Source organism: Phaseolus vulgaris, chromosome 3, assembly GCF_051622355.1.
Source record: "Phaseolus vulgaris cultivar YP4 chromosome 3, ASM5162235v1, whole genome shotgun sequence".
Classification (NCBI taxonomy): Eukaryota; Viridiplantae; Streptophyta; class Magnoliopsida; order Fabales; family Fabaceae; genus Phaseolus; species Phaseolus vulgaris.
Genome location: NC_143500.1, coordinates 51077118 through 51092052, shown reverse-complemented (window position 1 = coordinate 51092052; position 14935 = coordinate 51077118). Strand labels below are relative to the sequence as shown.

General features: G+C 30.6%; 2 protein-coding genes across 5 annotated transcripts; both read right to left on the bottom strand.

Moving 5' to 3' along the window:
• Positions 1-1136: 1136 nt before the first annotated feature.
• LOC137808411 (S-adenosyl-methionine 4-1-methyl-2-pyrrolidinyl-3-oxobutanic acid methyltransferase) lies at positions 1137-2958 on the bottom strand. Its single transcript, XM_068609502.2, has 4 exons — positions 2812-2958; positions 2186-2584; positions 1812-2066; positions 1137-1604 (listed from the first exon to the last, which is right to left on the bottom strand). The coding sequence occupies exons 1-4, from the start codon at positions 2884-2886 to the stop codon at positions 1263-1265; spliced, it is 1071 nt and encodes a 356-aa protein (XP_068465603.1). The 5' UTR covers positions 2887-2958; the 3' UTR covers positions 1137-1262.
• A 9341-nt stretch (positions 2959-12299) lies between these two features.
• On the bottom strand, positions 12300-13768 carry LOC137805976 (toMV susceptible protein tm-1(GCR26)). Of its 4 annotated transcripts, none has more exons than XR_016519569.1 (4): positions 13402-13645; positions 12923-13138; positions 12690-12823; positions 12300-12424 (listed from the first exon to the last, which is right to left on the bottom strand). XR_016519569.1 is itself a non-coding variant. In XM_090300454.1 (3 exons), the coding sequence occupies exons 1-3, from the start codon at positions 13552-13554 to the stop codon at positions 12740-12742; spliced, it is 441 nt and encodes a 146-aa protein (XP_090156580.1). In that variant the 5' UTR covers positions 13555-13768; the 3' UTR covers positions 12671-12739. The 4 variants fall into 4 exon arrangements, 2 of the variants coding, with proteins under 2 accessions (XP_090156580.1, XP_090156579.1); XR_016519570.1 differs by having other exon boundaries at positions 12306-12424; positions 12690-12811; positions 13402-13768; XM_090300454.1 differs by lacking the exon at positions 12300-12424 and having other exon boundaries at positions 12671-12811; positions 13402-13768.
• Between the last annotated feature and the right edge of the window lie 1167 nt (positions 13769-14935).

The following is a 14935-nucleotide window of genomic DNA, read 5'->3' as shown; positions in this document are numbered from 1 at the left end:
ATTATTTTTTATCTTCCAAATTAATTTCTATTTAATGATTTTCTTATAGTGGATGTTATTTAATGATTTTCTTATAGTGGAGTTTCGATAATAACCAAATTCATAATCTAATTGCAAAGAGATATTTGAAAACTATATTTCAGCCGTTTAATAACCATTTTATAGTTAATTAGTATTTTTAATCAATATTTCATATATTTTATGAAATTTGAATTGATTATATTTTATCCTGATATCCAAGCATATACTTTATTATGGTTTATTTTATGTCATTACTTTCATTTTGTATCATTAGTGAAATTTTGTTAATTATAAAATTTTTTTAATTAAAATTTACATTCTAATCAAATATAAAGAAGTGAGTCTTTTTAAAAGGATATAGTTTCACGTACGTGTTTGACAATTTCAGCATGAAGATGTGTGTTTAACGATTTAATTGATTTGAAATCTCTACCATTAAATTATTTTATTTATTTATTTTTCAATTGATAATATTTTTGTAACAGATAAGAAATAAAGCAATAAATTCAATACAAGTCAAACTTTCCATTGAGTTAAATCAACTTGGCGAGTGAATAACAGTACTGAAAATACATTTACCATTACTCATAACATAACCTTAAGCAAATCATTTTATAACATAATGAAGCACAATAATACTTTAAAATTCATTCCATCCACTTCACACCTAAAAAAATTTATCATTTATTTTATTCCAAAATCGGTTATAGAATTATTATTTTTTACTATTAAATTGGCAAACAAACTTTATTTCATAATAAAATATAAATACAAAAAGTCCCATAACAAACACAATAATTTTATTCTATTCCAACTTAATATTTTGGCTGGTTATATATAATTGTCAAACAATCCAACCAAACACACATAAAGATACAAACACTACCAGAATAATTAAATAAAAATCAATTATAGAGACAAAAAATAATTAGTTGCGACTAAATTAAAGATTATTTAAGAAAGTAAACAAATTATTTGTTTCTAAATTAATTTATATGATTGATAAGTAGTTTCTAAATTAGTATCTAATTAGCTACCAATTTAAAAATTACTTATCAATAATATAAATTCATTTAGAAACAAATAATTTGTATACTTTCTAAAATGATCTCTAGTTTAGTCGCAACTAATTATTTTTTGTCTTTATAATTGATTTTTATTTAATGATTTTTGTAGTGAAACTTCTTGCTTATTCTTTAAATTTATGAACTCAGTTTTCTCCTCAGATGCAAAGTTCTTGTTCATGTTTTTCTAGTCAATAATAAAGTGACACTGATGAGCTGAGTTTTCTCCTTGGACAAACGATGAGCCAAGATTTGTTTGTAGCGGGTGAAAACCTCTTCAATGATGTCTTCACCAAAGTGACTAACCAGCATAGGTTCTGCCAAAGCCCTCATCCACTGCGCCACATCATCACCAATTGATTCAAACCTTTCAGGTTCAAAGTCAAGAGTGTCCCAGTTCAATTCAGACAGATTGATAGAAAAGGATCCTTCTTTAAGAACTTCCAATTCCACTTCAGATGGTGATGGAGTGTATTGTGGGATGTTAAAACTATCTACTTGCTCTTCCTTTATCATTCCCTGCAGCAAAACAGTGAAAACATTTATATACATGCATCTTTCCAGATTTATATATATGTTTCAACAGACAACTTAGGAAATTAATATTAAACAATACAATTTTTATATAAGAAACTTAGGAAAGAGAATACTAAGGAAAAGAAGCCTTTCTTAATGTTAAAAGTCAGATTCTCATGTTTTCACCTCCTCAGAAAGTGGATTCATTACCTGAGAAACCATATCATTAAGAGCCGAAGCCATAAGCTCCCAAATGTAGCAAACGTTATTCTTGCTACATGGATCCTCGTTGCTTCTCCCCAAAAATGTCAGAACCATACGACCTCCTTCAACTACTTCCTCTGCTCGACACTTGAGAAAAAGACAGAAATCTCTTCGAAATTGGTCATAGTAAGCTCTCACAACATTTGATGGGCTTGTTCTACATATATAGATATTTCCCTTGTTGTCTACACCCTCAGGAACCTAATATAATCACCAATACATAATTATTAGCTATACTTCATATATTATATTACCAGCTCCTGCAAAATACAAATGTGAGCACAACTAACAAAAGTGCTCCATTTTGCATATGCATGTACCTTAGATAGCCAATGAAGACTGTAAGAGGAGTGGACAAAATGCAAACTTTGACTTGGGAAAACCCTGCCATAGAAAGATCCGGGAACCCCAGAGAAGTAGCATGGACCACTTTCCATTTCATTTTGCAATTTCTCTTTAAAGCTGTCAATGGACTTAAAGATGTTGTTGAAGTCATTCCCAGGGAGATCATTTAGAAAAACCTTGTATTCTGGAGATTTATGGTTCAGCTGTCGGCAAAGCTTCTCCACAGTCTCGATGAGTTCAGACACAACAAACAAAGTATTTGGTCCAGAAGAGCAACCCAAATCTGCAATTGCCAAACTTCTGGGGAGTGCACTGCAATAGAGGCTAGTTATGGCTTCCTCTCTTATTGACTTTGTCAAACAAATCCCCTTTAGCTGCATAACAAAACAACCAATGATTGTACTATGAAATTCGTTTTAAGTGATAACTGAACTTATTGCTAATGAGAGAGAAAACATAAACAATAATATTGCGTATATTATGTATAACATTGCTCTTCAAATCAAATTTCTATTTATAACTTTGTTTTTAATTGGTGAAATGAACACAGCCAGCAAGCATGATCACAAGCTGAGAGTGTTGTGAACATCTTTCACTATACCTGAACAAGAGAGTTTTTTGCATAGCTTGCGTCTCCAACGCCACCGTTCATGCACAGAACCTGAGCCACTTCCATTGTTTTCTTTTATATCTCTCTTTATCTCGATTTGGGATATTCTCCTTAACTAAGTGCTTCTATGCTTCTGATCAAGTTCATACCATACCTGTATATATAGATGAGCAAACTCTGTCTTTTCATAACATAAAATATCATGTGTTGTGGCTATGACTTTAAGTGATTGATATTTGGTACAATGTGGGTCCTTTATTACTAAGAACTTCTGGTTGCCAAATTATATTAACTACCATTAGGCTATTCATTCAAGGTCACGAAACATACGAAACATGGCAAAGTTGATAACGACCTTAGCTCTTTGGATGCTTGGATCAAAAAAGGAAAGGGAATGAAAAAAAATATAGAGAAGAAAATAATTAAAGTGGGAAATAAGGTTCTTTAAATGGAGTAAATTAGTGAAACAGAAAAGAAATTGAAGGAAAATGTAAAAAAATAAGTGTTTCAATGAAAATAATATAAAAGAAAAGAAGGTTGTAGTAAAATGATAATTAGTAGCATACTTTTTCTACCAACACAATTTTGCTCCTTTCTCTCTTGGTCTCTTTCTTTATAAATGTTAGCTGTATATAACTGTTTCCCCCTTTTAGTCATAATGCTATGTTTACTCATAATGCTATTTTTAGTCATAATGCTATAATTTCATTTTTTTTCTCATTTGCTATTTTCTTATTTTCATTCATTAAATTTTCTCCCTTATTAAGATTAACCTTATCTTTAAGGTTGAAATTTCTAAGGTTATGTTTGTTTGGTTATTGTTATAAATATATCTTTTTTTTTAATTATTATACCAATTAAACCACTCACAAACTTTTTCTTCATTGTATTTTAATTTCAATTATCTTTCTCTTATAATTTAAATTTTTTTAAAATTTAATTCTAAGGTTGTGTGGTCATCCCAAGTTACTTTATTTTTCACAGTTATATACTTAGGAATTTGAGGGAGATCCCAACCACACACTTCATTTGGGTCATGTCAACAATAAATATACATATACTTTTATAGGTTTTAGATTGTACCTGTTACCGGTTTCTAACAATTGTCTCTTGTTCCCCAGTCACTCCTCTTTCTCCTTCTTGTACTTGCTCTCTGATATTCGGTCTGGAGTTAAACGATAAAAGGTTCTTCGACGATAAAGTAAATGTTTTTGTATAAGAATGAATTATATATTGATAAAAGCATAGCTTATTCTTGTGTGTCAATGCTTATTTATAGTACTCGTAATGGGTTATTTTGCTTATGGGTTGTACTTAATATCCATCTTTTGCGTATCTTTGCTAAAACATCATTACTTGAAATATTGTGTGTTACTGGATTTATAACATATTATCTGATTTATCACGTTTTTATTTATAATAATAATAATTAAAAAAATATGATACACTAAAATACTTAAATATTGTAAAATATTTAAAAATAAAATTATTTTTTAAATTAAAATATTGAAACATATCTCAATCATTGAAAGAGAGTGAAAAGACTACACCTTTTGGTAACTCAGTATATTATCATTTAATATTGTACGAAAAGTTTCCAATAAGATCAAACATGCAATTTGTAAATGAGTAATAATAATAATTAAAAAATACTATACAAAAAATTATTAAATATTGTAAAAATATAAAAAATGCTAAAATATTTAAAAATGAATTTACTATTTTTTTTTTCAATTTAAATATTAGAATATACCTCAATAATGGAAAGAGAGTGAAAAGATATGACATTTTGGTAACTTAACAAATTATCATTGAACACTTTAAGAAATTTTTCTGTTTCTAATAAAACCAACCACACAATTTTTGTAAATGAGTAAAATCATAATAATTAAAAAACATGATACAATAAAACAATTAAGGGTAATTGATGCAAAATATTTAAAAACGAATTTATTATTTTCTAAGTGAAAATATTGGAACAAACATCAATCATTAAAAAAGAGTGAACACATTCCACTCTTTGATAACTCAATTATCATTTAATGATGGTATAAATGTAAAATAAATGCGGCTATTTTACATCTACAAATGCGGTTATAGAACAACATTTGATCCGCACGCATTCGTAAATCGGAGATATACAAATGCGGTCATAGAATCGCATTTATAAATTAGATTTACAAATGTGGTTATTTAAAATAACCGCATTTGTATATTATTCTGAACGAGGGATGAGAGTTTAGGGGTTTAAGATTTACAAATGCAGTCTTGGTAATAACCGCATTCGTAAATCACATTTACGAATGCGGTTTTGGTAAATGACCGCATTTGTAAATAGTGTTTTTTTTAAAGTGCAGTTTGTATTGTGCATAAACCATATAAATTAATAACCTGCATAATGATCAAACCCAGCCAGACAAATACATAAATATAGTAATCAATTGAGATCATCAAAATTTACATTTACAAGTAATCAAATTACATATACATAAAACCACTATTGTTTACCTATGCTAGAGTTATAAAAATTTATGAAATATGTGGACCAAGAATCTCTAACATATGAAATGCCTTCCTCATTCATTGGTGTTTCTTCTGTGAATAACTGCATTGCAAAGTTTACATAAATTAGTTTTTAGATATATATATATGTTCAAGAATTATAAAAATGATTTAACATATATAGTACCTCTTTCCAACCAGTTTTAACACCTAGTCTTATAATGATAATCATCCATTGCATAATGTAATAGCCACACTCATAGCTTCCTGGTTGTTTATTACACTATAATTCAATAAAAAGTAATATGTTAGTATATTGATAAACAATGATAATAGAGAAAGAAAAAAATTACAAACCTTTATTCTTATCCAGTTCAAATTATTTGAACTTGATCGACCTTTTAGGATGTTATATCCACGCCATGAACTGGTTAATACAAAAAACCTCGTTAGTAGATGGTTAATTAGTAACATATACAAAGTTCAGTTTATAATGTACTTACGTATCAATGATATCCTTAAATTTTGTGGGAATCTTCTTGTGTAGGAAACAGAACCACACAACAGTCTTATCAACCATTGATAAGACAAGTAACTGCCAATGATGCTTATATCATCAATGAAAAGAGTTAGTAAATATTTAAAACATGAAATAATAATAATTGATGACATATAATTAAACTTACTCATTAATATAAGGGCATAAATAAATTTGTTTTCCCTCTTTTTCCAGGGTGTTAGTGATGTATGCTTGAGTCTCAGATGAGTTTGGTCCAACGGGATTAGTATATGCAGGATCTAAGAATCCATACATATTTTCCTTCCCCTCAGTGATACAGACTCTATGCAAAAACCTACAAGTTTTTAGTTAAAGCATAATCAATAATAATTTAACATAAAGTAAATTGAATAATAGGTAAAGATACTTACATCATAAAAAATTGAATTATACTTATATTGAGCTCCTGTTTCCCAGATATAAATTCTGATAAATCTGTGTTGTAAATCATTAGTGGCAGTTCAGTGTTTATTTGAAAAAATGTATCATCCCACGGAACTGGAAAAGGTTCATTGCCAATTTGACTAGCAATGAGACGTAAGGAAGCTAGAGGATCGTCAACTGGAACCTCACGCTTCTTTTCCGGACTTGGTGGCCGAAAAGGTTTCTACAAGATAAACAACATTTGTATTAAATTATATGTAATATATAAATATAAATAAAAAATAATATAATGAAATGAAATTATTACATGAGATTTGGGCATAGATCGAATGAGCTCTCAGGGCTAGGCAACGAATGTCTGAAATGCATCGGCCACAGTGGTTACCTCATTTGAAGGTAGTGGAACATGAGCATCAGGAAATCGTACTTTTTCAACTGTTACCTTCGCCACATCAGGGGAGAGAGGAACATTATGTAAGGTGGTGGCGTTTTGATAGACTTTTCCAAGGGCCACCACCCGAGGAAGTTTGCCGCCCACTACCAGTAGCTCACAATCCTCTGTTTGCCCATTGATATCATCCCCTGATGTTGGAGGAGCCGCACAACTCCCCTTTGTGCTCTTGGGAGTGGGACTAACAAGGGGTTCAATCGGCTCAGCACAAACTTGTTGCGATAGAAACTCTTTTTCAACCTCCGGTAAGGATGATGACTTCTAAGAAACCTCCGATGTTGAAGATATACTGTTTTCCTTCCATGTTTCAATTGTTGAGAAGCAGTGTCTTTTTCGCATATTGGACACGCTTTGTGACCCTTAACACTATAACCTGATAAGTTACCATATGCCGGAAAGTCATTGATGGTGCAAAATAACATGGCATGAAGCTTGAAAGTTTCATTAGCAAATCCGTCAAATACTTCAACACCCTAGTCCCACATTAACTTCAAATCTTCAATTAGGGGACTTAGATAAACATCAATATCATTCCCTGGCTGTTTCGGACCGGATATCATCATAGACAACATCATGTATTTTCGTTTCATGCACAATCCAGGAGGTAAGTTGTAAATAACTAGTAATACAGGCCATGAACTGTGATTTGTACTCATATTACCAAACGGATTCATTCCTTCTGTAGCTAAACCAAGTCGGATATTTCTTGATTCTTTACCAAACTCTGGAAAGTCATCATCAAATTTCTTCCATTGAATAGAATCAGCTGGATGTCAGTACATGTCATAGCATTTCCTCTCATCTGCATGCCATCTAAGATTCTTAGCATCGTCTGAGTTTGCAAACAAACGCTTCATCCTTGGAATGATGGGAAGATACCACATAACCTTCATTGGGGGTCCATGCTTTTCCATCTCATCAATAGAATCATCATCTTTTTGTTTCAACTTTTAACGTGATAACCCACACCTCGGACAACTTTTCAACAATTCAAAATCTTTCCGGTATAATATACAATCATTAGGACATGCATGTATCTTTTTGTACTCCATACCCATTGGACAAAGAATCTTTTTGGCCTCGTAATTACGATTAGGTAGAGTATTTCCCTTTGGAAGCATATCCTTCAACAGCTGGAGCAATTCCGTGAAGCTTTTATTAGTCCATCCGTTTATTGCCTTCAAATTCATCAATCTTAACACCACCAACAACCGTGTGAAGTTAGTTGATCCAGGATACAAAGGAGTCTCTGCATCTCTTGACATACTTCCATATCTCAGCTCCCACATCACGAATCATGTCCTCCAATCGATCATCATCTCCATCATTGTGTACTGTTTCATCCATGGTAGAACCCACATATTCTTCAGTTACGGAAACACGTGGTAAATTTAATAATTCACCATGCCATGTCCAAGTTGTATAAGATCGAAGAAACCCATCACATAGCAGGTGTTCCCTCATGATATTCACATCCAGTATCCTTCCATTCAAACAGTTAACGCACAGACACCTGATCTTTGCTCCATCATGACCACTAATAATCGCGTTACACTGCACAAATTGTATAAATTCCTCTACTCCCCTTTCGTACTCATCACTTATACGAACAACATTAATTCAACCTCGATCCATTATATATTTTGGAATAGTAAGGATTTTCTAATAATTAGTATTCTATCTCACACATTTGCCGAGGGTCGAACGCCCCGGACTCAATCCAAACACGACAATTCTATTCTAAAAGTAACAACTAACATAACATAAAACTTTTATTAAAATGTAATTAACAACTAACTAAATATATAATATAAATTTAAGAAAGTACAAATTATATAATACAAATTTATATATAATAATATATAAATTATAATACACAAAAATATAAATTCAAAATATTAAATAAAAATTCAAAATTTTTTAAATACAACACCAACCTTTTCGTGAAGCAACTTGATGGTGATCGGAGTGGCAGAGGCACGCGACAAAGGCGGCGACGGAAGCGGTGGCGGTGGCGGAGCAGGGACAGACCAGCGAAGATCAATGGAACAGTAACCTAAAATGCAAATGCGCCAACGAAGTAAGGAACGAAAATGCCAATGCCAACGAAGTAAGGAACGAAAATGAATGAATGAATGAACGAAACTTACAATGGTGAAAATGCAGAGAGGACGCGAGCGCAAGAACAGTGGAAACGAAGAGCGGAGAAGAAAGTGAAAGTCTGAAACTGAGTGGCGCGCTTCAAATTTTAGGGTAAAAAGATTTTACAAATGCGGTTCTAGAGTAAAACCGCATTTGTAAATCAATGCCAATGATTTACAAATGCGGTCATATGAAAAACTGCATTTGTAAATCAGTGCACATTGATTTACAAATGCGGTTTTACTCTAGAACCGCATTTGTAAATCAAATTAATTTCAAAAATGCCAGCGCGTTTTTTACGAATGCGTTTAATCGCAAACCCGCACTTAATAAGGAGTATTCTTTTAATCTTTTTGCACTAGTGTAAACCAAACACACAATTAGTAAATGAATAATAATAATAAAAATAAAAATAAGAAGAATAAAAAATACGATACAATACAATAATTAAAATTTATAAAAAGGTAAATTATGCAAAATATTTAAAAATAATTTATTATTTTTTAAATTTAAATATTGAAATAGATCTCAATAATTTAAATTGAGTAAACATTAGATGTTTCGTATATAGCATACACTCTCTCTAGATGCTCACTTGTACATGCTTGCTTGAGTTGTAAGTGTTATCAACATAAGGTTTATAACATACTTTGATGTAGACCCTTTCAACCGTCTTTATAGGTGTAACTATAGGCTTGGATGATAGTTGTAAGAAAAGAAAAAAAGACACACTTTTTTACTATATAATAAAAGTATTTAATAATATTATTAATAAACAATAAAAAATTTAAAAAATTTAGAATTTTGGTGGTTATCATATTGTTTCCGTTAAAAGTCTTTGTTTGGATGTCGGATAAAAAAAGGTGAGGGAATGAAAAAAATTTAGAGAATAAAATAATTAAAGTGGGAAGTAAGGTTCTTTAAATGGAGTAAATTAGAGTGAAACAAGAATTTTTTTATGGGAAATGTAAAATGAAGTGTTTCAATGAAAATAATATAAAAGAAAAGAAAGTTGGAATTGTAATAAAGTGATAATTAGTAGCAAAAGTGTTTCAATACGAAGATCAGACACTCCAGATTTATGACAATTGTATTACGAAGTGGACTTTAAGCCTAACTCAACCCCATAAAACCGGCTCATAAGGTTGAGGTTTGCACCCACTTATATACAATGAAAGACTCTAATCTCTAGTCGATGTGGGATCTCCAACACACCCCCTCACGCCGAGACTGCCAACTCGTGCGTGGGACTATATATTATGGGTGGTCCGATAGCGGCCCGATAGCAGGTGGCCCGATAAGCCCAACAAATACTCGCTAGGATAGGCTCAAAATGGCTCTGATACCATATTACGAAAGTAGACTTTAAGCCTAACTCAACCCCATAAAACCGGCTCATGAGATTGAGGTTTGCACCCACTTATATACAATGAAAGGCTCTAATCTCTAGTCGATGTGGGATCTCCAACACACCTCATCGACTAGAGATTAGAGCCTTTCATTGTATATAAGTGGGTGCAAACCTCAACCTTCATGAGCCGGTTTTATGGGGTTGAGTTAGACTTAAAGTCCACTTCTTAATATGGTATCAGAGCCATTTCGAGCCTATCCTAGCGAGTGTTTGTGTTGGGCCTATCGTGCCACCCGCTATCGGGCCACTATCGGACCACCCATAATATATAGTCTCACGCACGAGCTTCTATCTATCACTCTCGGCGTGAGGGGGGTGTGTTGGAGATCCCACATCGACTAGATATAAGGACATTTCATAATATATAAATGGGTGCAAACCTCACCCCATTGAGCCGGTTTTATGGGGTTGAGTTAGGCTTAAAGTCCACTTCGTAATATGGTATCAGAGCCATTTTGAGCCTATCCTAGCGAGTGTTTGTGTTGGGCTTATCGTGCCACCCGTTATCGGGCCGCTATCGGACCACCCATAATATATAGTCCCACGCACGAGTTGGCAGTCTCGGCGTGAGGGATTAAAACTTTATTGTATAAATTGTTATTATGATTATAAAAATAAGAAACAAATAATTGTGAATCAGTCATGAAAAACATCTTTCTGCTCCGAAAAAGTAATCTGAAACATACTTGTGCACGTAAATTTTTATTGTCAATTTATATAATTCATAATTATATAATATATAGATTCGTGTCCCCGTATCTTACATTTTAGAGATTTTACGTATCTTCGTGTCCATGTCCGTATAAGTATCTATCTGTGTAAGTATTTGTGCTACATATTTCAACAAACACAATTTTGTTCCTTTCTCTCTTTTTCTCTTTCTTTATAAATGCCAGTTGTATATAACTGTTTTCCTCATAATGGGTAGTCATGGCTATAATTTCATTTTTGTTCTCATTTACTCTTTTCTTATTTTCATTCATTACATTTTCTCCCCTATTAAGATTTACATTGGCTTAAAGATTGAAATTTCTAAACTTGTGTTTGTTTAGTTATTTTTATAAATATATCATTTTATTTTTAAATTATTATATCAATTAAACTATTCACAAACTTTTTTTCATTATCACTACAAGAAAATATTAAATAGTAACTAAATTTAGAGACAACAAATAATTAGTCACTGTATTGACTAAATTAGATATTAATTTAGAGACAAAAAAATTATTAGTATCTAATGTGATTTCTATTATTAATAAAATATTATAAAACAGTTTTTAAATTGATATCTAAATTTAGTCACTAAAGTTTTAACTACTAATATTTTATATTCTAAATTAGTCTCTAAAAGACTAATAGAACCTATAGAGACTAATTTAGAATATAAGTAGTTAGTAACTAAAACCTTACTAGTTGAATACGAATTTATAAATTATTTTATAAATTTTTATTAATAACAGAAACTACTTTAGATACTAATAATTTTTAGTTTATAAAATAGTCTCTAGTTTAGTCAATATAGTAATTAATTATTTTAGTCTCTAAAATTAATTTATATTTCATTATTTATTTTACTTTCAATTATCTTTCTCTTATTTAAAAAAATTTAATTATAAGGTTATGTGGTCTTTCCAAGTTACTATGTTTTTCATAGATATATATTTAATATAACTTAAGGGAGATCCAACCATACACGGGTCATGCCAACAATATTTTAATTGGTATTAATTGATATTTCCAAAAATACTAGTACAAATCTTGTCTCAGTCTAAAACAATGGTTTTAGGAAAAATCATGAAAGTTATGAATCATATTCACAAAAATTCAACTACTTATTTGTTGGTGAGTAAGAAACCTAAATGTAGTAAAGTGCATATACTTAAATAATGTACTAATCACCACCATGATCCATGAGAGGGAGGAAGAAATATAGTTTTGTGGTGAAAAATATATTTTATTATTTATCTTCCTTTGCGAATATGAATAAAAAAATTATTTTTCTTGAATTTATTTTATACAATACTACTTTTCGTTTAATAAAAATAATAATAACAACCATAGATCAACAAGTTTCCCTGCACTCCTATTATAGAAATTCCTTTATCTATTTGATGTTTCAGTTGCTGTAATATGAACTGTGTTTTCTCCAAGGTTTCTGCAAGCAGAAATGAAAACATTATTTCCGTAGTTGACATAATGAATATATTTTCCACCAAAAGCAATTCTGGAGAGCACCTTACTTAAGTAAAATTAAACAGCTGTTCAACACAAAAATATACAATTGGCTTTTAATAAATATCTTTCAGGACAACACAAATTAAGTGTTAAAACACACAAATAAGAGGAAAATTGAAAAAACAAACTAATTATTTTTTGCAAAACACTGATTAACATAATGCAAATTAAAATTAAATGAGAACCTGTTCTAGCTTCCGGGAATTCACTAGGTGGATAGACGATGGTCCAAAGCTTACGCATTTGCAAATTCAACCAATGCATTTGCAAATTCAAGGTCATTAATGTGACGAGGATAGACCTTTACCTGTACACAACTCTTTTAACTTTTCAAAATACTCAGCAATAAATAAAATGAAATTTAGAAAACTTGAAGCTGATAATTATGATAAATAATACTATTGAGCAACCATAATACCTGTCTATCACCATTAGTCGGAATAAGGTTTTGTAATTCATGAAGAAGAGTGCCCGTTGCCTCTGGATCATAGAAAGGCTTCCCAGATGCGTCTAAAGCAGATACACCCTTTTCTGGAAGGCACACACAAATCTTAGATGATGAATTCTGCAGTTTATTTGCTATAAAATCAGCAAATTTTCTGTTCTCGTCTACTGTTGTTCGCATGAGTGAAACCTGCAAACAGAAATAATTGATTTCTTATATTAGCATAAAATAATGTCTTCAGCCATTTTAACACATGGTAAACATCTTCAGTTCCAGGGAATGATAAAGTGTATAGTGAATAGTCCAGTTTTGACAGTAGTCATAGGATTGCAGGAAATAAACATCAAGTTCAAGGAGAAAATGACGTACAAAATCCTCTGGAGGATCACAAGCAAATATGACTAGTTTTCAAGCAAAGACCAAAACAGAACGAAGTAATAAAGAGCAGTCACCTGTTTGTTGTGTTCATATATATTTCTGTGCTGAAACTTGAATGGTATAGTATCTTTTGCTCCAAAGTTCACCATGTCTAGTGCTCCCACACTCAAGACTAACGGGACTTTATTCTCTATGATGGCATCAAAACGAGAACTGTCACAAGCCATTACACCTCCAACTATGTAGTCTGCTACCTCTGTCGTTGTGATGTCAATAACACCCTATACAAAACAAAAGAAAGGAATATGTGTGAACAGAAAAAGAGACACGAATACACAAAGAAGTATCTGAAAAAAAAGGGAATACAAGTGACTTCAGAAAGTTTATCCCAATTCATCTGACAGATCACACAATTATGTGAAAGAAAGTTAAGAGTTCACATTCCCAAAACAGAAGACATATCCATATATCTAAAATAAAATGAATATGGTATTGAGTTTAATAAATACTCCATGTTCCTTGTTTAGGGTTGAAAATGACCAGGCAAAAGTGAAGTTTTTCTCCTAGAACATTCAATATGCTCAAGAGTTAGGCTAAGTACATAGACTAATACATTATTTTAGGATTAATTTCTGCAAATTATATTTTAAAAGATAAAGCAATATTATATATATATATATATATATATAATACGATATACACATTTTGTGCTTCGATTTTACTTTTAATGATATTTTAAAATTTCAACATTTGAACTTTAAAACTATTATTTTAAAAGAGAAAAAAACTAGTCATCCAAAAGAAAGAGGAGACCTCTGACTTGAATAATCTTTCCTATTTTATTTAACATATAGCAAAGATAAAAGTTTTTAAATTTTTTAAATCAGCCATACATGAATATGTATTACCTGTACACATATTAAGCCAATAAGATTGACAACCTAGAATATTTTATTTTACTTCTATTGTTACAAGTTTCAACTACAACATGATTTATAGCCTATGATAACACATTATTCATCAAATAACTCCTACAAAATCGCAATAAAGTAAACATATTTTTTTGTTAAAATTTTGATCACTAGAAAAACATTAAAAAAAAAATAATTTTAGAAAAAAAAATTAGTTGCTATATTAACTAAATTATATATTATTTTAGAGACTAAAAAATTATTGGTATCTAAATTAGTTTCTATTATTGATAAATAGTTTTTAAATTTATATCTAATTAGCTACCTAAGTTTTAGCTACAAATTATTTAGATTATAAATTTGGCTACCAATTATTTAGATTATAAACTAGGCTACCAATTATTTAGATTATAAACTTGGTAGCTAATTAGATATCAATTTAGAAATTATTTATAATAATAGAAATTAATTTAAATACTAATAAGTTTTTAGTTTTTAAAATAATATATAATTTAGTTAATGAAGTAACTAATTATTTTTTATCTTCCAAATTAGTTTCTATTTAATAATTTTCTTATAGTGGAGGTTGCATAACCAAATTCATAATCTAATTGCAAAGAGATATTTGAAAACTATATTTCAGCCGTTTAATAACCTTTTATAGTTAATTAGTATTTTTAATCAATATTTCATATAT

What these genes read in the sequence shown, in the direction of transcription:
- LOC137808411 (XM_068609502.2), bottom strand. Translation starts at nt 2,886, where the DNA reads ATGGAAGTGGCTCAGGTTCTGTGCATGAACGGTGGCGTTGGAGACGCA. An exon ending in CAAAAAACTCTCTTGTTCAG is followed by an intron (nt 2,585 to 2,811) that starts GTATAGTGAAAG and finishes TTTGTTATGCAG; the next exon opens with CTAAAGGGGATTTGTTTGAC. An exon ending in TTAATGATATGGTTTCTCAG is followed by an intron (nt 1,605 to 1,811) that starts GTAATGAATCCA and finishes GTTTTGCTGCAG; the next exon opens with GGAATGATAAAGGAAGAGCA.
- LOC137805976 (XM_090300453.1), bottom strand. Translation starts at nt 13,554, where the DNA reads ATGGCTTGTGACAGTTCTCGTTTTGATGCCATCATAGAGAATAAAGTC. An exon ending in TATATGAACACAACAAACAG is followed by an intron (nt 13,139 to 13,401) that starts GTGACTGCTCTT and finishes TTCTGTTTGCAG; the next exon opens with GTTTCACTCATGCGAACAAC. An exon ending in CGACTAATGGTGATAGACAG is followed by an intron (nt 12,824 to 12,922) that starts GTATTATGGTTG and finishes AAAAGTTAAAAG; the next exon opens with AGTTGTGTACAGGTAAAGGT.